The sequence below is a fragment of the Cololabis saira genome, chromosome 2 (genome assembly GCF_033807715.1).
Source record: "Cololabis saira isolate AMF1-May2022 chromosome 2, fColSai1.1, whole genome shotgun sequence".
Lineage (NCBI taxonomy): Eukaryota > Metazoa > Chordata > Actinopteri > Beloniformes > Belonidae > Cololabis > Cololabis saira.
The window spans coordinates 22253251-22280332 of NC_084588.1; the positions used below are offsets into that span (position 1 = coordinate 22253251).

The 27082-nt window shown below is 41.2% G+C and overlaps 1 protein-coding gene across 2 annotated transcripts; it reads right to left on the minus strand.

Annotated features, from left to right (window-relative positions):
- Positions 1–547: 547 nt before the first annotated feature.
- On the minus strand, positions 548–26003 carry fn1b (fibronectin 1b). Of its 2 annotated transcripts, XM_061740888.1 has the most exons (46): positions 25699–26003; positions 24656–24781; positions 24285–24419; positions 23851–23982; positions 22250–22387; positions 21950–22096; positions 21655–21837; positions 21220–21402; positions 20864–21040; positions 20295–20450; positions 20060–20188; positions 19782–19925; positions 18079–18200; positions 17124–17292; positions 16859–17035; positions 15995–16123; positions 15800–15889; positions 15508–15702; positions 13726–14004; positions 13352–13615; positions 13164–13258; positions 12005–12173; positions 11730–11816; positions 11319–11510; positions 10179–10463; positions 9164–9355; positions 8947–9036; positions 8401–8667; positions 8178–8294; positions 7931–8092; positions 7678–7833; positions 7431–7547; positions 5851–6120; positions 5576–5763; positions 5398–5485; positions 5126–5305; positions 4948–5037; positions 3659–3847; positions 3402–3491; positions 2552–2958; positions 2314–2452; positions 1775–1936; positions 1546–1671; positions 1342–1448; positions 1147–1239; positions 548–1022 (listed from the first exon to the last, which is right to left on the minus strand). In XM_061740888.1, the coding sequence occupies exons 1-46, from the start codon at positions 25838–25840 to the stop codon at positions 945–947; spliced, it is 7353 nt and encodes a 2450-aa protein (XP_061596872.1). In that variant the 5' UTR covers positions 25841–26003; the 3' UTR covers positions 548–944. The 2 variants fall into 2 exon arrangements, with proteins under 2 accessions (XP_061596872.1, XP_061596882.1); XM_061740898.1 differs by lacking the exon at positions 10179–10463.
- Positions 26004–27082: the final 1079 nt, after the last annotated feature.

Sequence of the window (27082 nt, forward strand, 5' to 3'; positions counted from 1 at the left end):
CATTTTGAATTTTAGAGATTTTTTTCTAATATTAAAAAAAAAAAAAATGGCCAAAAAGTGGTGGCATTAAAAAAAAAAACCACATTGCCACTCATTTTGTAATTTTTTCTTGGTGGGTTGTCGGATAAAAGAGGTAAACTACACAGAAGCATCCTGCCAGATGTGAATCCATGGATGTTGAAGCTCTGAGTGAACAACTTAACGCTTAAGACTGTGTTGTGTAATGATTAATAAACTTGCAACCTACACATCACGGCTTATGAAAAAAAGACTACACATATTACAAAGATTACATGTCAGGACCTCTCCAGCTTTATTAAAATAAGGGACTTCTTTTTGTCAACGGTAGAAACAACTTTGGCACCAACAACAAAGTACAAAAATAGACCAGTTCACATTCTCACAAACTAGTTCACACATTCATAAATTGAGATTAAAAGGATAAATTAGTAAAAAGACAATAGAAACCAGAATGTCAATCACACAGCCCGAGTTATAGGAGAAGGTTGTGGAAAAGAAAAACACATTTTCATGGACAAGTGAAACATTCTTAAACACAGTGATTACTTCATGACATGATTGTTTTTTGGTCAGGAATGGTTCAAAAATATTTTTAATTGGAAAAAATAAAATAAAATAAAACCCATGTCAGTTTGATAAGTACATGAGTTCGACCAAAAGTCCTACATACCTTCTATTTGCGTTCAAGGAAAAGCATGTGGGAGAACATTATTTGGTTTGCCGATCAACAGAAAATTACGACAGTGAAAAGACTGGCTTGAGAAAATGATCAGGATTGATCGGACAGCAGTGCAGCGTAGCATATAAACGTGTCAGAAACATGAAAACGCAGCTTCAGTCAAAGACGGCGTGGCTTCTACAAGGTGAGACAGTGCAGCAACTGGACGGTGAGGGGGCAAAGCACATGTAAATTGGATGATCCATTATTTCTGGGAGTTTTTAGGAATGAACGCATCTGCCAGCAGTTCAGGTCGGAGGCACTCAATTGGACAATGGATGTTCTGGAACAAGAGCAGTGGTAATATTTGAGACATTTCTGATACATATTTGATAATCTTCCACATATTTTTCAAAATATTTGCCCAAAATGACCATTTAAGCAGACATTAAAAGAATCCTACTCACTTTGCGCAGTTGGTTGTCTCCATATCTAACAGGCTCCAGCACACCCACATCGTCATCAGATCCTGGTCTGCGGCAGTTCTCACATCGCCATCCCTGATGTGATAAAACATACACAGATGTGGATTAAGTTATGTTTCATTTACCTAATAATAAAACAGTTCTTATGACCTCTGACATGAAATCAGAAAGTCTTACCTGTTGTCCTCCAAAGCATGTGCAGGTGCAGATAGCACCCAGGTACTCCTTTTGCCATTGGCTGCCCACCTGGTAGGTTTTGCCATCATCAAAGCACATCGATTCATCTGTGTGGATCGATGTACACATTAAAGTTCACATGCAACCCCCTGAGCATCAAGAGACGGTCACTGAATGTGTCTTTGGGAAATAAAGATGTCTTACGTGGTTCACACTTGAACTCTCCTTTGCCATTTCCCAGACAAGTGCAGCTCATTAAGTGGCCGTTCTCTGCACGGCGGTCCCATCGGTCGCCGATGCGGTGGTTGACACCGTTGTCATGGCACCACTCTAATACAGAAAAAATATTAGAGTTCAGGTGAAATATATTCAAGTTCTAAATACGCCTATGTTCTCCATGTTTTTAAATGTTTGACATATCCCAAAGACTCACTAGATGAATCACATCTGAAGTGACCGCTGCCCAGACCCAAGCACCGGCACCACAACTTGAAGCCTGTCTCAGACATCCGCTCCCACTCAGCACCGACCTCGTGGTAGGTCGCACTAAAGGCATCGTAGCAAGAATCTTTGCCGGAAGGAACTGCATTTGGGACTGAGAGTAGATGAAGAAATGTGATTAAAAACAGTAATGTGATGTACTTGAAAACAAAAATTCATTAGCATTGTAATAATTATATTTTTCGGCAGTATCATAGATACAGGTGAACAGGTGAACATACAGCAAAAACATTCCACGCTGTTCATCTGTTTCCTTGTAATTTAGGTTTTATTGCTATAGAAGAGCTGCATTTAGAAATAATGGCACAATTTCAAAGTACTTCTTGAAGTATAGTGTCAAGTTTGAGGTAATTCTGGATCACCTGCACCTAAAAAACTCCCAATGTAACCGCCCTGTGCTCATGAGCCCTTTGCGGTATTTAATTTTGACTGAATTTGTATCTATTTTTGCAGTTGCTGCAGGACGCCCACCTGTGTTTCCGGCTGTGACGACCTGCTCCAGGATCTTGTGTTTGAGCGCGCCCAACAGTGCCTCCACAATCACATTGTAGTTTTCTCCAGGGGTAAGTCCTATCAGGGTGGCGGTAGTGGCACTGCCTGGCAGGCGGATCTGCATAGGGAGAGCAAATGATGATCTGTCCTTGTTTAATGAGGAATTTCTCCTAAAATAATCATAATAATGAGAGGGACAGGGCTTATCTTGTCTTACCTGAAACATCTTCTCATCTACTTGTGTGATAGGATGGCAGGACACCAGGTAGGAATCACTCTGACTGTATGGCTTCCAGGAGATGGAGGTCTGAGTTTGGACCTCCTGTGGCTGTCTTGTATCATTCATATCAAGTATGGATCCAATGGGCACATTAATCACTACGGGCTTTCTGCGGCCCTCTGCATCAGGGAGGGGGACAAAGACCAGGGGCTGACGACTTTGCTCACGGGGGTTTCCGTTATCTCTCCCGCCGTCTCCGTTGTACTCCCTCTCTATGTACTGACCACTAAACTCATCCTGGGTATTGCCCCCTATCGGGACTCTGTTGTCAGTTTCGGGCACATCCATTGGGCCAGGAGGGCGGTGGGGCTGGGGCAGAGGCAAGGGAAGCAAGGGATCTGGCTCTGGCAGGAGACATGGGGTTAGGGAAGCAAGCAGGTTAGACTAGGGGCAGATAAAGCAGAGCTACTCTTAGATATTTCAGCCAACAACATTCAAATACGCAGCATCGTTGCGGTACGACCATATAGCAAAGTCTGACATATATTGTTACAAACACACTTAGGTATTTTGAATGGCATTGATAAAGACATTCAAAATACAGTAAAAAAAAAACAACAGTATATAAAAAGTATTATGTTTTTAGGAGCCAAACGCTGATTGACTGCACACTTCAGCTCAAAGCCTGTTACGGCATATTAAAGCAACTAAACGTATAAAAGCAGCAATTCAATACTTACATTTTATACAATCTTTTGCTTGAACTATTTTCAGTTTTCTGGTATTTTGTCACATCTCGTAATCTCATTATATTTCATGTAGAAAGCAGAATCTTGGGAATACTCACGAGTCCTGATCTTGCCCACCAGAGGTGTGCTCCTCTGTGTGTTTTGGATGGCAATGATCTTGATGATGTACTCTGTGGATGGTTTCAGGCCTGAGGGACAACAAATAATCATATAGTGGATTCATGGTTTCAACCTGACTCTTGCTTTATATCCTCCTCAACTCCAGATGTAACTTTTCTTTTCAGTCTCATTCAAGGAATGTGAAATTCCGATAATAACATCAGCAGTAAAAGCAGACTGGTTGACTTGCTCATACCAGTGATGGTGGCGTAGGTCTGGCCTGCGTGGGGTCTTGGGATGAGGTCCTGTGGTGCTCTTCCTGACTCCTCATATGTGATGTAGTATCCAGTGATTTGTGTGGCAGGAGGCTCCCATGTGAAGGAGATGGTGGTGGGTTTTAGAGATGTAAACTTGAGGTTGGTGGGAGCCTGAACCACTGGTTTAACTATAAAGAATAATAAACAATAAACACCAGCTTCTATCAACCATGAGCACAGTATCAGGCTGCGTTTGTGTCAGATGTAAGGCTTAATTAGTCATATATCAATTTGTATTAAAGCAACTAAGTGTAGCAATACCACTTCTGACCACATGGGGGTGTATAGAGCTGCTGTACTGTCAAAAGAGCTATTGACAATACCTACAGTATACCTACTACTACAACTACTACTACTACTACTACCAGTGGTGGACAGTAACAGAGTAAATTTACTTGAGTACTGTACTTAAGTACATATCCAGAGGATTTGTACTTTACTTGAGTATTAGATTTCTTTGGTACTTATTACTCTTACTTGAATACATTTCCAAGACAAATATTTTTACTTTTACTCAAGTAAATTTCTAGGAAGGCTGAAAAGTACTCGTTACTTTCAGGTCTGCTCTTTTTTCTTCTTCAGGTTTTATATAGCATTGTGGTTCTAAAAGCAGCACATCAGTGCAGCTGGTTTCAAAGAGTTAATTCTCAGAAACAAGAGTTAAAAGATCCTTAAATTAATTTAGAAAAAATATAGTAATTTACTGATGTGGAAAATAAGAAATGTACTCTTACTCTTACTCTTACTTTTACTTAAAGTAAATTTAAAAGCATTTACTTTTGGATATTTAAGTACCTTTAAAAGCAAGTACTTTTCTACTCTTACTCGAGTAATATTTTGACTGAGCTACTTTTACTTGTAACGGATTCAATTTTGACCAGTAGTATTTGTACTCTTACTCAAGTACTGGGGTCGAGTACTCTGTCCACCTCTGACTACTACTACTACTACTACTACTACTACTAGTGTTATTTAGCAGACGCTTTTATCCAAAGCGACTTACATCTGAGAGACGAAACACAAGCAAGAAATCCCATAGAATCTATCGATCAATGTGAAAAATCCATTACTTTCTTTGGTTTATGTCCAAACTGGGATTCCACCAATTGTATTACATTAAGATGAAACATAACTAGAGTAGATTCAAGTCAATATTTCAGAAAGACTTATATTCACATCTTATGAATATTACTGAAACACAAAGATGGAACAGTGAACTGTTTCATACCTGTTTCAACCCTGAGGTAATAGGGAGCACTCCTTGTGTTTCCATTCAGAGTGTACAGGTTAACAGAGTACAGTGTGCCTGGCTGGAGACCTAAAAAGCACATGGAAAATGTTAAACAATAGTGATTCCCTTTAGAAAAGCACAGGCATTTTACTAACATTGTTTTTCTGTATCCTACCTGTGAATGTGTAGGTTTCAGCCTCTCTGGGGATGGTTTTGCTGACGGTGGGCTGAGACCCACTCATGGGCGTGACTTCTATAAGGAAACTAGTGATTGGCTCTGTTTTGCTGCGCCAACCCAGTGTGAAAGAAGTGTCTTTAACATCAGTGATGCGCACGCGCCGAGGAGGACTCACTTCTGCATTGACAGGGGGTGAGGGAAGAGAAATGGATTAATAAATAAGCACTGATTGATAGCCAGAAACATCAAATAATGTTGCAACAACTTACCCTCTAGGGTGGTTGTCTCTCCCTCCAGTGGTCGACTGGTGACAAAGTTCTTCAGAGCATAGACCTGTATCTGATATGTGGTTGCTAGCTACAGGACAGAGACATACATCTAATATTTACAGACTGTATTACAAATAATAAATTGAAGTATTCAGACAAGAAGGAGAAGACTGTTTACCATGAGCCCTGGGACGACAACACGAGTGCTGTCAGGAGCAACATTCATCTCTTTCCCGGGGCTGTTGACGTTCTTGGGGGTGACAACCACACGATAGCCCGTCAGGCGTGCATTTGGAGCTCTCCATGACACAGTGAAGACAGATGCGCCAACGTCTGAGATCACCATGTTGGTGGGTGCAGGGATTACTGAGACAGAGATACACAATAACAAACCATTACATTCACGTTTTCACACTAATTCATTCATGTGACAGTGTTTTCATGCATTTCTACCTGTGGCCTGGGTTCCCACTAACGGTGTGCTGGGTTTTTGTCCATGGAGGGCGATGACTTTAACAGTGTACTCTGTCCCAGGGCGGAGGCCTCGCAGCACTGCATTGTCCTGGTTGCCTCTGGGTGCTGGACGCAGCTCCCTCTCTCCCTCCTCTGAGCTGGAGTACAGGACGCGGTATGATGTCACTGTGCCGTCTGGGCTGTCCCAGGAGATGCGCATGGAGGTGGAGTCGATGTCAGAGAAGGCCAGTTCCTTTGGACGGTCCATCGCTGCAGAAATGGAGGAAAAAGTGGTGAAAATGATGAAAAAAGAAAAAGTAGTGTGATCGCCTCTTTGCAGTAGCTGGTTCTCAACTCTGGAGCACGCTGCACCTCGAGTTACGGTCCCTCTCTAACCCGCTTCAATTCACTGAAGACGCACCTATTCAGATTGTAATTTGGCTCATAACAGCATTTTTTATTTCTTTAATTATTTATGATATGCTTTTATTTTCATTGGAAAGTTTTTATCGTTCTAAGTCTCTATGTGTCTTATGAATGTTTTTGTAGTCCATGCACCATTTCAGTCCCAAGTACCCAGACACTAATTACAAATTGTACACTTTTCAGACAAGAAAGTGCAAAGCATGAAACATTTCAAATTTACATAATCTTATTTAGCTTGCTTGATTTGCACTGGGAAGCTGGAATTTTCAAGTCACAAATAATAAATTAGTATCGCCTCCAGCCTCCAACAGAGCCGGCCACCATGCCTGTGCCACAGTATGACAAACGTGTTGATAATAAACTGTTCTTCAATCCGTTTCACGGAAAGTAATTGAAGGAGTATTTGAAGGATTCTTACTAATTCGCACTTAGTTTTTGATATCACTGTCTGCACACATATATATCGATCAACAAACAGATCAATCCGCTGTCTGATCCCAAAAGATAGAGAGATGATTGCATGCAGGTAAGAGAACTGCGATGGCAGAAGTTTCCGAGGAGACTTACGCAATATTCTGTACGTTTGCTCTGCATTATATGTTTTGGGTATGATGAGCTTAAATATGTAGTTTTTCTGCTTTAAATGTAATTTATGAAACGTTTCATTAGGCATTGCTTATTTCATCAGAGCTTGAATAGATTCTTATCACAGTGACGAGGAAGAAACGTTAAAAAAAAACAAGCTATTTAAATGGCTGTTACCCGACCACTGAAAGTGATAAAGGAGTTTTTGTTTTTTTTTTCATCTGAAAATATCAGTTTGAATTTGAGGAAGCATTGTCTTGCTATTGCAGTCTTCCACCCCTACTATAGGCAAAAACGGCCCACAGTAACGTTGGACTCCCACTCTCATCCTCTTTATGCACTATGTTACGATATAAATATGAATATCATTGCAGAGGCCACCAAGAGACTCAAGAAACTAACAGTAGAGGAGAAAACAAGACAGTAGTCAGACCGTGCAAAAGCATCATAAAAGACTTTCCTTCCATCCCTGTTTGCTGCTTTGAGTACACGTAGCTCACACCTATACCTGAACAGACCTTCACTGAACTTTTCTTGGGTAAGTTATATCTTAATTGAACAAAACTAACCGGTGAGAGCATTTTCCACCACAGGAGAAGAGGGTTGTCCATCACTTCCCAGGGCGTAAACACTCACGACATACTCAGCCGTGGGCATCAGACCTGTGAACGTCACCTCTGTCTGATCTGCAACAGGAAAACAGAAAAAGTAGCCAATAAGAGGAGGATACTTTTTATGAAGTTAACTACACATATTTCAATGACCGCTGACGTTTATTCTGGTTGTGAGTGGGTTTTTTTCCCCAGCCTGACTTACCGGGGGCCACCACCTCGGAGTAGGAGGGTCCCAAGCCATTCTTGGGGACACTTGTGACTCTGTAACCCCTGACTGGTCCCCTAGCAGGAGACCAGCGCACTGTGATGGCATTGTCACTCACTTCAGCAAGTTTCATGCTGGTAGGAGCCTCAGTATCTAAAGTGGATAAAAAAAAGAAAAGGAGATTATTTTACTGTAGCACATCAACAATTATATTATTTTCATTATGTATTTATTTCAGACATTTTTGTACCAGTCCTGTGAGTTATGTAGACAGGGGTGTTGGAGGCGGGGTTATCTCCTCGTGCTGTTACAGCGTAGACCGTGATAGTGTAGTCAGTCCCAGGCTGCAGCCCGTTGATGGTGGCGGTGGTCTGGGTACCTGGGATCATAAACTCCTGTGGAGTTTCGCCACCTTGAGACACAATGAAGAAAAGTTGAGTGTGAAACTCTGAAATTTTCTGACGTTTAAAGGAAACTATAAATGAAATCAGAAGTACTTTCTCCTCCGTAGGTGATCCTATAGTTGTTTATCGGAGCGGAGGGGGCATCCCAGCGAATGGTGATGCTGGTGGGGGTGGATGATGTCACCTCTAAATCAGTGGGTGCATCGGAGACTGAAACGCATTAGAAGAGGAAAATTAGGAAAAGGAAGTAAGTTATTTTATATTACAAATGATAAATAATTAAAATTGAGCTTTAAATTGCAAGGTAGGAACTTACTGGTGGCCTGTGTTCCAGTCAGGGGCAGACTTTCCTGATTGTTGCTGACAGCATACACATATATCATGTACTCTGTTTCTGGTGTCAGTCCAGTCAGAGTGTAGCGGGTCCTGGTTGGGGGTAACTTCTCATCTTTGTACCGCCCACCACTCGTCCTCTGATAGCGCACCCGGTAGCCCGTGATTTTAGCAGTGGGAGCCAGCCAGTGGATGGTGAAGGAGGTGGTTTGAATGTCAGAGAAGTCCAGACCAGTCGGGGAGTCCAGAGCTGGACAAAACGGGTTCGGAAGTTACATTTTAACTTGGATTTTAACTTGTAAGCAAAGATAATTCTTATTGAACATTGTAAGGGTGCAGAAATGGCTGTAATTAATACATTATATGCAATTGAATTGCCTGGTTATCAATACAGTGATGTATTTATTGCAATGTTTAATACAGATTGATGATACAAAATCTACTCTAAAAAGTAAACAGGAACAAGACTTGTTGGACTGCTGGATCTTGATTCAGGCAACCACTGGTGCAAACTGGAGTCACTACTCACTTGTCCTCTGAGTCCCAGTGGCCGGCTCGCTTTCTCGTTCCCCATAGACTCCCACAACAGTGATGCGGTACTCCGTGTTGGGCAGCAGGTCTTTAAGAGAATGGGTTAGTTAAAATAGACCATCATAGAGCAGTAGAAAGCAAATTATAACTCTTTAATTGACTCTAAAGGCCTTAGAGACAGTTCAGCAGACAGTGTACACTGGATGTTATCTTACTCTGCAACAAGAAGGTGTTGGTGGCCCCGCCAAGATTGACCTCCCTGATGTCATCATCTGTGGTTACAGGGTGGTAACGGATGACGAATCGGGTGATGTCGCTTGGTGTGGCGACATTGGGGATCGTCCATGTCAACCTAATGTGGTCTGGGCCCACCCCTCCAAACTGCAGGTTAGTGGGGGCAGGCATGGCTGGAAGAAGATATTTTCATTAGGACTAGAGAATAAAAATGAATACAAAATAAATACAAATTCACTTTGGAATGATAGACATTTTACTTAGGTTGACATTTTATTTATGTTCTGAAATGTATTGACACCTATGATAAATGTAGGGAGACATATTATGCTCATTTCAGACTGTTTACTCTGACACTAAAAAACAAATATTATTTATCTTATATTGTGTGTCATGCAGGCAAAATCTACACTGTACCCCTTAAAGTCAGCTTCCTGACCAGCCCACTTTTTTTCGTGATTTTTGTGTGTGAGCACCGCTTCATTCTTCAGACGTTTTATTTTTGTAATTTATGTTTTGCAAAAGCAAATTCTGAATCGACTAAGTACTGTAATTAGTCATTTTTGAATTTCGGTCGAATTTTCTTATCACTGTCAGCACTTGTTTGAGTCGCTGTCTTATTCAGAATATTATAGTATAGACTTCCTGCAGCGACAAAGTTTATACACTTTTATGTTTGCTTCAGTGAAGACTCAACTGAAAAACCTCGGTTCTCATCAAATACTGAGTTTAACATTGGGACATTATTTCTAGTGACACAAACAAACGTTAATGGTTGTTCTGGATTGCATTAGAAGCTTTCAATAATACTTGTGTATAAAGTTAGTTTGACAGATACCATCTGAAGATATTCACATAAAGAAATGTATCATTAAGCCTGAATCTACATGATATAATAAAAACACAATATGTCCCCTTTTAACCAGAAGGACTGTAATTGTTCCTTCGTGAAAGATAAAATCCCAAGCCTTCCCACTGATGAAGTGAAAGAATTACCAACACCAGCGCGTGTTTGCTTTGTGTATGTAGTCGGCTTGCTCTCTCCGTCTTCTGTAACAGTGATGAGACTGATGTCATAGTCCACGCCCGGCTCCAAACCGTGAAGCGTGTAATAACCCGCAGACGCTTCCACCATGTCTTGAAAAATTGGCAGGCTGTTGCCTGACGTTACTACCGTTATCCGGTAAGCAGAAATGGACGTAAAGTTCAGAGGCTTCCAGCGCAGGCCAATGGTGCTGTCAGTAATGTTGACAAAGTCAACGTGACTTGGTGCAGGGATTTCTGAAAGGGTTAGGTTCGTTGCAAAGCGCAGGCAGAATTAGACAGACAAGCAAAAAATGATTACATCAATGATATCATGCTGGATAATTACAAAAAAACTCAATTAAAAAACATTCAGATTAAAAGAAATTAAATTGTAGGCAGTGCATTACGGGTCATGCTGAAAAGTTACATTAGCAATAAATGTGATGTCCATGCATTTGATAGCTGAGCCAGTGTTCTTGTTAGTATAACAATAAAGCTGCATGAGACATTTGTCTTTATTTTGATTTTGCCTTATATCTAATAGTGACTGATGGTAGAAATGTTCGAGAGAAGTACTACCTAGTACTATAGTTGTATTCAGATCTTTACCCACTTTTACTGAATTTTGAACTTTGACCATTTGATTTTGCTCCTCAAAATGACATTTTGGGCCATGGTGTCATGTAATACCACTTTGTCCCACTAGAGGCACACTTTGTTGCATCTTAAACCAAGGCCTCATACATGAACTCCCTTGTGACAAGAACAATATTGCTTTTCTGCGTTTATCATAATCAAGGCTGTACATGCACAGAACTGAAAAAGGAAGATTGTGTTTTGTTTTCTGAATGTGTAAGTTGACAATTTTCTCCTCATATTATAAAGCCACTTTTTACCATCTGTTCACTAACTGTTGTGTAATTCTATTCCTAGTCCTCTTTTTGTCGACAGGAATGTGGCTCTACTTTGACTTTAACCCAGCCTTAAATGCTAAAAGTCCAATCTCATTCTTCCCTCGGGACCAGACGTTTTTATTTCTGAAGTGTTTTCTGTGGACAAAACTGTTTGTTTTTTTTAAACATGAATAAATTCATTCTTCATAACCTGTACCTGGCGTGATGATGGTGGATGCTGGCAGACTTTCCAAATGGTCCTTGGTAGCGAACACACTAATGTTGTACTCCACGCCCAGACTGAGGTTCTCTAAAAGGCACGAGTCTTGATCCACAGGAACAAACTCTTCCAAGGAATTTCCTCTCTGGCCGTTGGTCGGTGTGCTTGTCACTTTGTACTGTGTGATTCCTACAGAGAATGTGGAGGAACAGGATACATTTGGAGGAGACTTAACATAATGTTGAGTTGTTTTCTTTTCCTTTTGTTTTTAATTTATGAATAGCTGTGAGAAATGAAAAGGAAATACTTGGAAGAGACATTTGTTCTGATGGGAAAAAAAGCAATCAAAGGCCAAGGTTGAGACTTGGCACGATCCAAATGTGCGTAGGGCGCTCAGTCAATATTTACCTGGTGTTATGGAGGCTAACCAGTAGACTGTTAGATGTCCTGTGTTAGGGTTGGACACCACTCTGAGGTCAGTGGGAGGAGCCAAAGCTGCACATAAGAAAAGTATACAATGACACATAAAACAATCAGATTGCATGGCATTGAGATCTTGCACAAACGCATCCCTAATGGTTTCGAAATTGTTGTGTTGACTCACACTAGGATCAAACAATTCTGGTTAATCTTGGCAACATGATTTAAAAAAAACATTCAGTTTAAAGCATGGTGATACGCACAAGTGACAACATTGCGGGTGATGGGGTTTCCTCGGTTGCGACCGTTGTACATGGGCTGAACACTGTAGGTGTACTGAGTTCCAGGATTCAGGCCGCTAATGTCAATACGTCCAGAGTCAGAGGTCTCTTCTCTGGGAGACTCTCCTTCCACGCTGGGAAGCACAGACAACTGAAGAGGAGAAAGTAAATGTGGTGAACAAAACCTTGGAAAAGTAAACGTCTCCAAATCTACTTTTAATAGTTTACAGCTGGGGGCAGCACAATGTGATGATTTCCACAAACAGCTACCTAATCATCTTAAAATACAGATACATCAGCCTGACAATGTTTAATCCAATTTACAAGCAGATTGTAGCTGTCCATCAGCCTCTGGAAATATCTGACCCTTTAAATTCTAAATGCTCCACTGTGTTCACAAACCGCTGGTGGCTAATTGTGTCTGTCTGCCTCATAGTGCTTGGCATGACTTGGCAAGGCGAGGAGACTGAGCATGAGCTCTGGCTGAAAGCAAGACTGATACGTGAGGGCAGACTGATCCAAACCAGATGAGTAATGGGCAGTTAGAGCAAAACAGCTATCTAGAAGACAGGAATGTTCCACCAAGCTCAAGGCAGCTGCACAGCCAGGTGATACTTGTCTGCAGCTTTGTTGCCTCTTATATTTAAAAAGATTATACATTAAATCATCTTATATTAAACAAAAATAGAAATGCACCAATCCATGCTCAATTGACTGGAGTGAGATGAGTTTTGGTTTAATCTTTAGCTTTTATCAGGTCAGTAAATACGTTATGATGATGAGTCACTGTGACAACCATGTTTTTGGTGTTGAAGTTTATCACTTTGGGTACAACATACCCAACGAAAGAAACTTGCACAGTTTGTAAGATAAAAAATATTTCAAGGAAGATAAACATCCAAAAAGGTCTGGGACGACAAACCTAATTCAACAAATCTTTCACCTGATTATTTTGGATGATTACAGTTCTCAGAAGAAGAATCTGTTAAATCTTTAAGAAAGTCTGCTTATTTCCAAATATTTTGTTACTATGTAATGGTTAAAAAAGTTATGGTTATGGTTACATTTTTTGTTACAAAGACTCTAGATGATTAACTTTTTTTCTCTTTCTAAATATGTGGGAGCTGGTTGAGGTTTCTACCTTGTAGCTGAACCTTTGTACAGGTATCCAGGAGATGATGATTGAGGAATCAGTGACATCAGCGGTGAAAGCAGGAGCATTACCCATCTTGGGGGCTGGGAGAAAGACACAAGGGGGAAAATAATATCTAAGTCTTCAAGAGAATTTATGCTCATGACTGTTAATGATCTGCTTCTCTTAAAACTGACCTGTGGTGAAATATGAAGTGGCTCCCTCGCTGAGCTCACTGTTGAGATCAGAGTACAAGGTGGCAGTGTACTCCGTGTCTGGGCGGAGATTTCTCAAGGAGTACTGGTTGACTCCTCCAGGGATCCTCTTCTCGACTGGGCTGGAACCCTCAATGCTCAGTAAGAGGCGGAAACCACTAACGATGGCCCTGGGAGCCTCCCAAATGACCAACGCGCTGTCGTGTCCAATGTCAGTGAAACGCACGTCTGTAGGTGCATCTGGTTCTGCAGAGGACAGAAAATAAAACATGTAAGAAAATCATCTCAGTTTTTTTATATTTCTTGTTGAAATCCCTTGCGTCTGTGCTTGGGATGTGATCCGCAGGGGCACTTACTGGTGTGGTGTTCTCCCACGAGCGGCTTGCTCTCTGTTCCACTGCCGACGGCAAAGACGTAGAAGCGATAGAGCGTCCCGGGCTGCAGGTGGTCGATGTCAGCATGCGTGTTGGGTGAGATGGGCAGCTGCAGAGGCCTGAGCTCGACGCCATCACGGTCCAGAGGTGAATACATCACCCTATATCCAGATACGTCACTGGGTGGAGCAGTCCAGGTGATGGTGATCTTTATGTCTGAGACCTCATAGAACTGCAGGTCTGTGGGAGCTTTCATCTCCGCTGTAGAGGGGAAAGTATTTGATTAATGTTTTCTTATGGTATTTTTTAAAAGTAAAAGTAAATCTCTGTTCATTATATTACATTTTATTACATTTGGCTGTTTTTCATGTAAATATTCTTTTCATGCATAGTTTTTTGGTTGTTATGAATAGGTCATTGTTCTGTTGAAACAAAGGACACTTGTTGGGCCCCAAACAAACAACATCTGACTCTAACTTCATTAGCGCAACAAGGCTTTTCACAATCAACATAATCTAACTCAAATTTCTTCCTGAGTATAACTCGTCAGAATCATATTGTGAGATTTCCTGATGACACTGCCATTCTTGCATTAATAGAGAACTAACTGTAAACTGTAGGTGGAGCACAAATCCAAACCCTGAAGATCTACCGTGAATCATTTACAGATCTTGGCTCAAACAAAGCAGAAAATAAAAGACAAATGGGGGTAAGGGGAAAAAATTCCCACAGCATCTGGTTTTGTTTTTCAAGGAAAGTGAAACAGTAAATGATCCTCTGCAGACACAAGAATTTGGGAGCCAAAAATGGTAATCCACTGTACTATATACTAAACATGGTGATTTCGGTTGCATGTGCATGATTGTACCACTAGGTATTGTGACTACACTCTGAAGAGGGGTTTTTCTCATTGACTTATAGGCATCAACTGTAAAAAAGAACTGGACAAATCTCCTGTTTATTAACACATAGGTTTTCTGAAGAGTCCATTTGAAGTCTGTTTTATTTATTTATTTATTTATTTATTCATTTATTTTACCTCTGTTAGGAGCTGATTAATCTCAGTAACTATTTTTACCTGGCTTGGCTCATTTTAAGCTACGGCACTATCTAGCATCAATTGCATTCATTCTGATTGAATCTGTCCATCCATCCTCATATCTGATGACAACAATGAAATGAGCTGAAATGAGGCCAGGCAGCGCTTCAGTAGAGCACCACTGGGATCCAGAACTAGCTGACGCTCGACTGACTGCAGTTTGGGGATCCCTGGGGTTCCCTCTGAGCTTGGGCTCGTGCCAAACTATGATGCTAGCTACCATTAAATTACATTTTTATTGATCGAATCTGGCCACCATCCTCAGTTTTCATGTTGCTCCCAAAGCAACAAAGACACTCGTACTGCTGGAGCTCTAATCAAATACCAGCCCGACTTGCTTGGCCAGCACTTGGCTAACTGTCTGACCTCGGTCCCAGTGGACGTCCAGGCAAAATGAGTCAATCTGAAAGGGTCCAGGCCGTCCTGGAGGCTGGCTTACACTGGAGAGCCTCATAAAAAATCTACAGATGAATTTAATCTGAGCGTGTTCAATTCACAGCAAAAGAAGTCCAAAATCCATCAGAAAACGAGCCCAATAAAAAATAGATGTACTTTAAATGTCTGACAGATGTGCTCATTCATATAATATGTACTGTATGCAGTGGGTTTCAATAATTATAGTTTCATCATTTGAAACATAGAGTTTCTTTGTACAAATGTTGTACCTTGTTTGGGAGATCCAGAAGTGCTGACCTGGACGGAAACAGGCTCACTCTCCCGGTTTTCCTCCACCGCGTAGATGCTGATGTTGTAGAGCAGGCCAGGGAGAAGGTCCACCAGGTTGACTGAGTTCACTGAATCTGGCAGGTTCAGCTCGGTGCTGCTTCCTTCCACTGACGGCGTGTATACCACGCGATAACCTGAATAACCCCACATAAGCAGGTTGACGGTGGTTAAACAGCTGCAAAAATGTTGAGAATCTGCATATTCACACACAAACACGCAGTAGTGTCTTACCGGTAATAGGAGCCTGAGGCCTAGTCCAGCTGATTCTGATGGACGCATCCTGAACATCATCCACGGGATGCAGAGTAGGTGTGTCAGGAGCTGATGCAGGACAAGAAAGTAACAATTACATGTCCAAAAGTACACAAAATGTTGCGCTATTCTGGGTTTAATGTCCCAACAAGCAGGAAGCAGCTGCTTTCTCACCTGTAGTCTGAGTGGTGAACAGAATGGGATTTAATTTCCCCTCATTTAGCCGCTCGTAGACGGTGACGTTGTATCTGCGTCCTGGCAGGAGATCGGCGATGGTAATAGAGTTGGTGTTGCGAGGAAGATCTGAAGACGGAACAACAGGGTAGTTATTAAGATTATCAGTATCATATAAAAAGTAGATTTGGAATTTGTTGTTGTTTATCTCACAGTAAAATAGCTACATCTAATATTTCGTGTAGATCTAGAGGTTGAGGGTAATGAGTGTGGATAATTTAATTGGGGAATTAAAGTAAGTGCATAATGATGGAGAATTTTATCAATTTTGCTCAACCCTGATAGATTTCTTTTTCATTGACATTTAAGCACCGACACATCATTTAGAACTTCGACATACGAGAAACAATTAAAAAAAGATAACCCTGTACCTGAGTGAGATTACGCTTCATATTGTTCTGTAAATTCCCAACATTTGAGGGGTCAAATGGGGTCCAATGTGCAATTGTCCACCATATTGGTCCTTATTTAAATTGGGTTTGCATTTGTAATTTAAATGGGACCCAGATTAAACACCCATATAAGGCCCGAGTCCATTTATCACCAAAGTATTTGAGCTCATCCATCCATCCATCCATCCATCCATCCATCCATCCATCCATCCATCCATCCATCCATCCATCCATCCATCCATCCATCCATCCATCCATCCATCCATCCATCCATCCATCCATCCATCCATCCATCCATCCATCCATCCATCCATCCATCCAATCATCCATCATCCATCCATCCATCCATCCATCCATCCATCCATCCATCCATCCATCCATCGAAGTTGAAGTTATGGTTAAAGACTCTCACCCAGGACCTTAGGTGCAGCTCCATCCTCACTGAGCTCATACTCCACCCTAAAGCCAGAGATGGTAGAAGAAGCCGACGTCCAGGACACAACAAAGCTGTTTGAGGTGATTTCTGTAACGGACTCAGACGTGTCCATAACTGGAGGAGGTGCATCCGTCTCTCCCTCTGATGTTTCCACTTCAGGAATAAACGGGACAAAATGTTCTTATGGATGTTTGTTTAGATTTGTAACATTCAAAGGATGTGAATCTTGTCATTTACTCACAGGAGCCATGTGTGGTTGTAAAGTCGAAGCGCGTGACTTCGCGGCGTCCGTAGCGCAGAATGCTTATCAGCTGACCCTCGTAGGTCACTCCTGGACGAAGCCCGCTGATGGTGTGGGAGTTGAGGTGACCAGGGACCATAGCCTCCCTCCAGGGAGCACGGCTATTTTTCTGCAAGATGGAGTTAAAAAGTAAAAGATAGCTTTCAAGGCTAATGCTAATGCTAAAAATAAAGCTAGAGAAAACCATTTTGTTGCTGAATACTCCAAAGTGAATAGACTATGAGGAGAAACAGTTTTCTTAGCCAGATAAGTTTAAAGCAAATATACATCTTTTAGAAAGTGAAAATATAATCCCAATGATTTTCTATTTCTTTATTAATAAAAGAGAGGATCACAAATTTTTTTGTGCATTCTTGTCTAGATGGGAGTTCACACCAATTTACTGCTAAATCCTGAATTATGAGTATTTAGACAGCTTTTTGCAGAGCTGGAAAACTCAAAAATGTTGTGAGCAGGGAAGCTGGATAAGCTCTTTGAGTGATTTTGCTGTCCAAAAGATACAGTAAAAGCTGTTTAAAAGGAAATCTGTTTTACTTATCTTGATGTTCATAAACAGCTCAACTAACTGTCCCTGTTTAAGATCCTCAAAGGGAAAAAGACGCATGAAAAAAAAAAGAAACGAGAAGGGATATTTATCCTGGAGTTGAGTAGAAAAACAGTGTTTGTGTTTGTAGACGGTACAAGAGAGTTCATGTACCCTCTAATCACTGTGTTTGTTCAGGCTCAAACTTTAGTCAACATCAGCAAATGCTCTTGACCTCATCGAGGCCCTTGAACCGCGTTTACTAATGCCAGCAATGAACTAATGTGAAATTAAAGTTGAAAAAAAAGGAAAAACAAATCAACAGAAAGAGGCAATTCAGGACTCGTAATAAGATCCAACAGTGTGACTCACAATTCTCCATTTGAGGATGTACTGTGTAATGTGGACGGATGAGGGGGGGTTCCACTGAATGGGGTGGGAGTCGGGCTGCTTTCCAGCCTCCGTGATGATCACCTGGACGGGTCTGTGGCCATCTGTGGAGTTTGAGCAGCAGGTGTTAGAGCTGGTGGACAAAGTTACAGCTATCCATGAGAGAGAAAAAAAAGACTTTCACACAATATGGCAGTGTTATCTGAAGGAGACGTGGGTGAAAGTTGGCTCCTTTTTGATGAACTCCATCCAAGGGATTCATCATTTTGAGACAGAATCTAACCACCAGACGGTGTTAAAACCACCTCAGCACCCACTGACATCTTACAGTCTGACATAACAAATGAGCACTATATTCATCACACACATATAGCTTCATACAGATCTGCCACTGCTAATTTAAAGCAAAGCTTTTTATGTTTTTCAAATTCACAATGTGCTTTTGTATGCCAAATTAAGCAACTTCTATGCAAACAGTAGGGGGAAGTGACAGCATTCAGTTCTGCCACCTTTGTCCGGCAGTTCATCTCTTTTTCTCTCAAGAGTTTAGCAAAACATAACTCAGCACCACGCGGGGGAGGGAAAAAGTTCCCAAACTGCAAAGTCTTAAGTGAAGAACACAGGAGTTGTGATTGGCCGACACGTCGCCTTTTGCCAGACATCAAAGTCAAGGAAAAACACCCAAACCACCTCCTTCCTGGCACCAACCTGTCAAGTGAGCTTTTTTCTTTTCTTTTCAGCACCATGAGAGGTGAAGTTGGGGTATGTGAGAGGAAGGATGTTAAGACTGTACAACACTTGAGTGAGTGCAGCACCCATGTATATGAGGCACTTGTTGTTTTATACAAATTAACCTTCAGACCACAATAGTGTTTTTATATTTATTTTAACTATTGGAGGCAGTTCCCTTCTTTTTCATGTCTACACACCAGGAACTTTTCTTGTGTGATAAGTATTGGACTTGATTGAAACAATCTCACTGTACCGTTGTTGGTCTACTCTAGAAAATGTCCCTTTGTGTTTATTGGTGAGATAATAAAATGCACAGTCATGAGTTGGATGTTCAAGAACACAGAACCTGCTACTTGAGACACCAAACTTGTGAAAATCTGTAGAAAGTTGGCAATCTCTGACATCTCTGACCCTCAGAGTTTATAAACCTAATCAAAACATAGAGAAAAGCACAGCTGTGAAGCCCACGCAGTTTGCTATGGAAGAACTTTGACTTCACCACCTACAGCCAGGCTGTTACATCACTTCAGAGTTCCTGTCAGCAAATAAAACCAGGGAACGAGTCCATGAAGGCATATTTGCATTATCAAGAAATGATGGCTAGACAGATGTTTGACCCTAACCATTCGAAAGGAGTCTTCTCAATTTCTCTCTTTTTTTTTTTACACCTTGATTCTAATTTATTGATCAATTTGACCAGAGGTTTTTGAATTATAATTTTACATCACACAAAAGCCTCAACTTCCTGCCTGTGAATTCATACTGTTGGAAATTTTCACCATGGAGTAAAGATAGCGAAAATACAAAATATCCAAGGCAGCAGGAGAAATTGCAGCAGTATTGAAAACCATGAAAAACAACACAGACCAGTCTTTGGACTTTTGCCTTCTGAGCCTCTGTGGAAATGTGGTACTATATGGCATGACTCTGTAAAAATGCTTGTTTTCTTTTACCTGCGTAGTTCTGTTGGGGTTCACATCTCATTTCTCCGATTCCATTGCCATAGCAATAACAGCGGTAAGAGATGCCGTGGATGACTTTGTCCCACTCCTCTCCAATCTGATAGAACGCCCTGTTTTGTGGCTCTTGGCACTGATCTATTGTATAAAACACAATGAAACAAAAAGTGTTGAGCAGAAAGGAAAGAGAAGGGTGGAGACGTAATTCTCAGACACAATAGTGCTGAGTGTTTAAATCCCCAGCAGCCAAATTAGAAAAGGCAAGAACGCACCGATAGCGTCACACTTCCAGCGTCCGCGTCCCTGTCCGAAGCAGGTGCAGTTCATCATGTATCCCTCTGTGTGGCGCTTGGAGAATTCCTGATTCACTTCATGTGTGACGCCATCAACAACACACTGATCTGGATAAATAAAGGAAAAAAAGTAACATAAAATATGGCTCTTATGTTCTGGTGTCACATGTCTGAATAGGTTTATTTCAAGTTAAGGAGAGGTGAGCTCTCTGACCTCGCAGCTGTGTGTAAGCAATGCAGTTCCACTCTCCACGGCCGCTGCCCAGGCATGTGCACTGCATCAAGTGACCCATGACATCATGGCGTTTGTCCCACTTGTCCCCTACACGGTACATCACTCCATCATTGGTGGTGCACACCTCTTCTTGAGCTAATTAAAGAAAGACAAACATTGAGAACAAAAATAATCTGCAATTTGCTCTGCTTTTTTTTTTTACATACACACAGCTGCATGTGCTCAGACAGGGAATTTTCCTCAGTTAGGTTCAAACCAGTGTCAAGTCTGTGGATTTAATGGAAATGTTATGCAAGAACCTCGAAAGGATTATCACTCTCCCATGACTACTCCAAACACCAGTTATTTTCTCCCCAATTTTCTAAAAGTGATGCTTACGTTAATTCGTCCTAATTTAAGAGAACATGATAGATGAAGGCCTTTATTTAGCCTTCTCGCACTGAGTTATGGTTACCACATGTTACAGTTTGCATTTAGCCTAACGCACTGAGAGGTTATGCAGCAGATGGTGGCTCAAGTCTGAATGTGACTTGAATTGAGACACTCACAATCCATGGGGCAAAATCCGAAGAGCTGCTCTCCATCATAGTCGTGGGTGGTGCCGCACCATCTCATGTTGTCACGGCGCCCATCAGCCGTGCACTCCGTGTAGTTACGACCACTGTAGAGGAAGGGAAAGTGGCAGAGGGCGCCGTTGGAGTTTCCCCCTCTTGTCGCCACAATGGCTGGGATGGAGACAGACATATAATGTTTACTTCAAAGTTCTGACTTGACCAAAATACAACGTAATCATTATTACATCACTGACAAGCAATTATGAGCTTTCAGCAGTAATTATTTTTAATACATCAAGAAAACCAACTTGGGAGTGAAGTTCAAGTATACAGCTCTTCATGAATCTCACCATTCTTTTCAGTGCAGAAAGAGTATTCCTGGTCTGTTTCATAGTTTGAGGTTGTAGAGCACCAGAGCTGCCCATCTGTGCGTCCGTCAGAAGTGCAAGAGTAGTAGGTCTTTCCCATGAAGACAAAGGGGAACGAACAAGGCTGGCTGTCAGAATTACCGCCATACACCTGGTTCTTGGCCTCTGCATAAATGGAGGGAGAAAATGATTAATTAACGCAGGGACTGAATAATAGACTTCTACAAAAGAATTATCAATATATCAGTTAGTACTCTAACAGGAAAGGGGCCTCTCAAATCTATCTTAAGGTAGTTGAACTCAATTATAAACAGTCTAAAGAGGATTTGTCATGAAGCGGCACATCTACAAAAATGTAATAATTCCTCTTTTTTTCCCATTGATATCCTATTTCCTTTCCCTCTGTTGTACACTCACCCCACTCCTGGCAGCTGACTCCATTACCCAGACAGGTACACATCATCTGTTTGTTGCCTTGGTTCCTGATCCACCGTTGTCCATCATAGTAGTAGGCACCAGAATCTGTGCGGCAGGTTCCCTCAGTGAGCGCCTCTGTCTGGGTGTTGGAACTGGTGGGGGACAACACCACAGCACCTGTGGCTGTTTACCATCAGACAGGTTGCACAAAAGAGAAATAGCAGGGTTTTGAACAACAGTCAGAACAGCAGAAGGAGATTTTCAGATTTTTGTGGCAGGTTTAAGTAAAACTCACTTCGGCCCGTGGTGTGTCTTTCACATTTCCATTCCCCACGACCATTTCCTAAGCACAGACACTGCACAGCGTTGCCAGTTGAGTCTGTCTTTGCCCAAGTGTCCCCAATACGGTAGGACGTCCTGGTTTCCTGGTCATTACAACGGTCTGGTTGGGGAAGAACAGAAATCAGCAACTCCCCATAAAATAAAAGTTTTTTTTTCATATATATATATATATATATATATATATATATATATATATATATATATATATATATATATATATATATATATATTTATTATCTTGTGTTGTCCTTACTCCTGGAGCTGCAAGTGATGCGTCCATTTCCCTCTCCCAGGCAAGTGCAGTCCAGCATCATCCAGCCCTGGTATGGTTTCTCCCATGTCTCCCCAACCACATAAGAAGATGCAACATTGTTGTCATAGCAACGCTCAGCTGAAAAGAAAATAGCAGATTGATAAAAATTAAAAAAAAAAACACATAAATGTTCAATGGCTTGAAAAGTTCATGCAGGCCATACTAAGTATCCCTTTACTACTTCCTTTACTGCTTCCTGCAGATGGGGTGGGTGAACCACTGAAAGAGGAAGTATCATCTACAAAGATGAGTGCAAGTTAGAGCCAGGTGCTCCTCAACCTTTGAAGAATTGGTCACTGGTGTACAGACATCTAAAGCAGACGTTTTAGCCTTTTTATTGGTATAGAGGTTGGGAAACAAGTGTTTCCCAACCTCGTTCCTCTGCACAGACTTCCCTGCATGGTTCCTTGCGCCAACACACTTGATTGGATCACTGTCAGCTTGTCATCAAGTTCTACACAAGTCTGTCAATTGTCCATAATTTGAGCCAGATGTGTTAGAGCAGGATAACATCTAAAACATGCAGGACAGTGCCCCGAGGAACAAGGTTGGGAAACACTAGTCTAGAGCGTTCAGGTGTGTGTTAACATAATGCCAAGAGAGAAAGGCATAAGAAGATGCCTTGGAGAAGGTTTGGTGTACATCAATCTGGAAAGTCTCGTGTTTTAAAGAGAGAACGATTTGATTATTCAAAATAGGAAACCATTTAAGACAGTTTCCAATCTTAGGAATGGATGTCATCGTAAAATTATCCAAATGTCAGACCTGGGGCCAGAGAAAATGCCAAAGAGCCGACAGGCCTCACCAGGCATGTTAAATGTTAAAGTTCATCACAGCACAATTGGAAGAAGAATGAACAAAAATGGTTTGTTTTAAGGGGTCTTTGGGGAAAGTAGGTGTCCAAGGGGGTTTTTATCTAAAAAGAACATTGAAGTGTGACTGAGGTTCACAGAATAGTATGTTAACAAACCTGAAGACTTTTAGAACAATGTGTTATGGACAGCTGAGACCAATTTGGAGTTGTTTGGTCTCAGTGCCGGCTGCTATTGTTTGGCAAACGCCAAACAAAATATTTTAGCAGGAACACCTCACACACACTGGCACGCATGGTAGTTGAGGAGTGATTTGGGATTGTTTGAAGCCACAGGACCTGGACGCTATGCAGTCATTGAGTGGGCCATAAATCTGCTGAATACTAAGTACTCTAGAGTCAGATAGGGCCATCTGTCTGACGGCTAAAGTTTGGTTAAAACTAAGTCGAAGTTCAGCTGTAAGAGGTCAATGATCCAAAGCACCTAGTAAATCTATATACATCTACAATCTGTTCAATAATAGGGGTACTTAGTATTGGCATGGTGAAAAAGTTACATGATGTTAATCTAAGGTTGTGCTTACATATAACCAAGTCCAACAATAATCACATGATTTTACAATGTTTTCAGTTTTCTCACATTAACAATTACTATGTCACTAATATATCATGTTTGTTGTGATCAAAGATTTAGAGTGGTGAACCCGTCTGGGTGTAAACCTCTACTCACCAACTGGTTTGCATGTCCACTCTCCCTTGCCATTTCCAAGGCACACACACTCCAGCATGTAGTCAGCAGTTTCATGAGGCCTCTGCCAAGTGTCCCCGATTTTATAGGACCTAATGCCATCATGGCATCGATCTGTGAGTGACGAAATGCACCAAATCGCTTGGTTAACAACATGTTCTTAATGTAACTGTTTTTTTTGTTTTTTTTATCTAGTGTTTAGCAATTTATTTAACAAATTAGATTAACTTTTTTTATTCTGGGAATTAAAAAAGGGATTGAGTAGCCTATGTGATTTAAATGTCATCCTAACAGAATCCACTCAAGCAGCATATAAAGGTAAATACAGCCTAAATTTAAAAGAAATTAGCTCAAGCTGGCCTGTAGTAATATTCAATCACATTAAGTACTTCTATTTGAACAGCATGCAAACTCACTTGCAATGGTGCAGCTGATCTTGCCCCGACCAGAACCAATACATGTGCAGTCCCACATCATGCCATCCTTTGGTCTCTCGTAGGTTTCCCCAACGCGGTATGTCCGGTCATTGTACTTATCATAACAGGTCTCCTCTACAGAGAGAAAAACAAAGGAAGGACCAAAAGGTCAAGAGGGGGGTTATGCGACGCTGCTTTGGGTTGTGTTCACATCGATTCGTAAAAACGCAGTCCTGACTTAGCAAATGGAAATAGAAATCTGTTTGTTGTGGGCACACAACAACTGTGTCTCAACAATGTTTGAGATACAACTCTCAAACATCTGACACTGCACTGAGTACTGTAGATGTGCAGGCTGATCTCTCACCGACCTTCGACTTTGCTTTTACACTGGATGCCTGTTGATTTCTCGCAGGTGCAAACCAGTGTGCTTCCACGGAAGGACTTCTCCCACTGCTGGTTCACCTTGTATGACCGACCGTTTTCCTCACAGCCAACTACAGGGGAAATAAAAAAGGTACCAACGCATAAAGATTATAAGGAATCTTCTCGTTTTGAACGATCCTTACACAAACAATATTCAATATCACACCAAAATATGATCACTGATTAAGACTAAAAGGCTGGTTTATGGTTCCGCGTTACATCAACGCAGCGGCGACGCGCTCCGTATGGAGCGCGTCGCCGCGTACCCTACGCCGTAGATTTAACGCGGAACCATAAATCAGGCTTCACGTCACAAACTCAGTGAAGTGAACGCACAGGTGGACAGTAACGGAGTAAATTTACTTGAGTACTGTACTTAAGTACATATCCAGAGGATTTGTACTTTACTTGAGTATTAGATTTCTTTGGCACTTATTCTTACTTGAATACATTTCCAAGACAAATATTTTTACTTTTACTCGAGTAAATTTCTAGGAAGGCTGAAAAGTACTCGTTACTTTCAGGTCTGCTCTTTTTTCTTCTTCAGGTTTTATATAACATTGTGGTTCTAAAAGCAGCACATCAGTGCAGCTGGTTTCAAAGAGTTAATTCTCAGAAACAAGAGTTAAAAGATCCTTAAATTAATTTAGAAAAAATATAGTAATTTACTGATGTGGAAAATGATAAATTTACTCTTACTCTTACTTTTACTTAAAGTAAATTTAAAAGCATTTACTTGTGGTTACTTAAGTACCTTTAAAAGCAAGTACTTTTCTACTCTTACTCGAGTAATATTTTGACTGAGCTACTTTTACTTGAGTAAATTTTGACCAGTAGTATTTGTACTCTTACTCAAGTACTGGGGTCGAGTACTCTGTCCACCTCTGATTGTGAACGCAACAAACAACTGAAATGATGTACTCATGTGTATTCACAGACCAAAAAAAACGAATGAACAACTTAAACATGTAGCCCTGTGTGCACTAACCTGGGGAAACATCCGCGCTGTCGCGCAGCTCTGGATACACCTGATGCTGGCCGGTCTGTCTCCTGCTCTTCTGCGGTGCGCCATGGACTGCGCTGCTGACGCACAGCGCGACCAGCAACCCGGTCAGCGGGCCGCCGGACATTGTGCGGATCGACAAGGATTTATAGATTAAAATAGAAAACGGGTGATTATACCAACAAAAGAAATGAGAGAAAGTGGACAGAAGAGGAGAAAGTGTGAAGAATTCAGTCCCCTATCCTCAGCTCTCCCCAGCGGTCCAGTGCGCCGCCTCGAAGCTGCTGCGCCAGACTTTGGAGAGCGCAGGTTTTATACCCGGGGAACACAGCTTTGGGCTTTAGAAGGGGAGGGGATTGACTGGAGGATGGATGACCCGCCTGTGTGGGAGAAGTAGTGGCAATTCATTTTCAAGGAATGGCAGAGAAAAAGAAGACAAGACAAATAAAAAAGAGACAGTTATAGACATAATAGAGGTAGAGAAAGTCGTATGAGCACTAAACACAATAAACCACAAAGCAAAAATGATCATATCATGATTACGTTTTGTCCTCTATTTCTTTTTGGTTATCTTCATATAATATTTTGAGCGAAAACAATTGTTTCCAAACTTAAACAGTCTCGAAATGCAACAAAACTCCACTACATTTGATGGAAATTCAAAATTGAAGCTTGATGTTGCCACAATATGTTCTCAAGTCCTGCACAGAATATCACCGATTTAAGAATAGTTTCTTGATTTCTCGCTCTTCCTTTTTCCACTTGTTTTTCTAACTCCAGATGTTTCAACTCCAAACATGTGCTGTGTGGTACCAGCGTTTAAGCTGCTTAGGATTTATGATGTTAAAAACATGGATCAAGGTTTATTTTCACAATTAATAACAATAAAAGCATAAGAGGCTCTACCTCTCTACCTTTATAGCTGGCTAATTGTTTTTTGGAACCACTGCGCAGCGGTTGGTGTGCTGTATTCTGGTGCAACGTTTTATGTTTTGTTGCATCCTAACTAAGTTAAAAGAAAAAGAAAATCGTCCAACGGCCCCTTATGCCAACTTGTTGGTGAACAAAAATAAACTCCATAAAGTTTAACTTCGGGTCAAGGTAAGAAAAACTTTATAAAGTTTAGCTGTCAACTTTTTGTTGTACAATATATAATTGTATTTGATTTAGGCCAGTTGAGAAATTGGAAAGATGATATTTCCTCACAATCCCGGATAAATCATAACTTAACACCACCTAAAATAAAAAAAAGTTTTTAAAATAAAATTTGATTCCACACTGCTTTTTAATGTAAATGTAAACAGTAAATATATTTGAGATCGTTTTAAAAAAATATTTGAATATCTGAGACAATCTAATCTGAATGCAT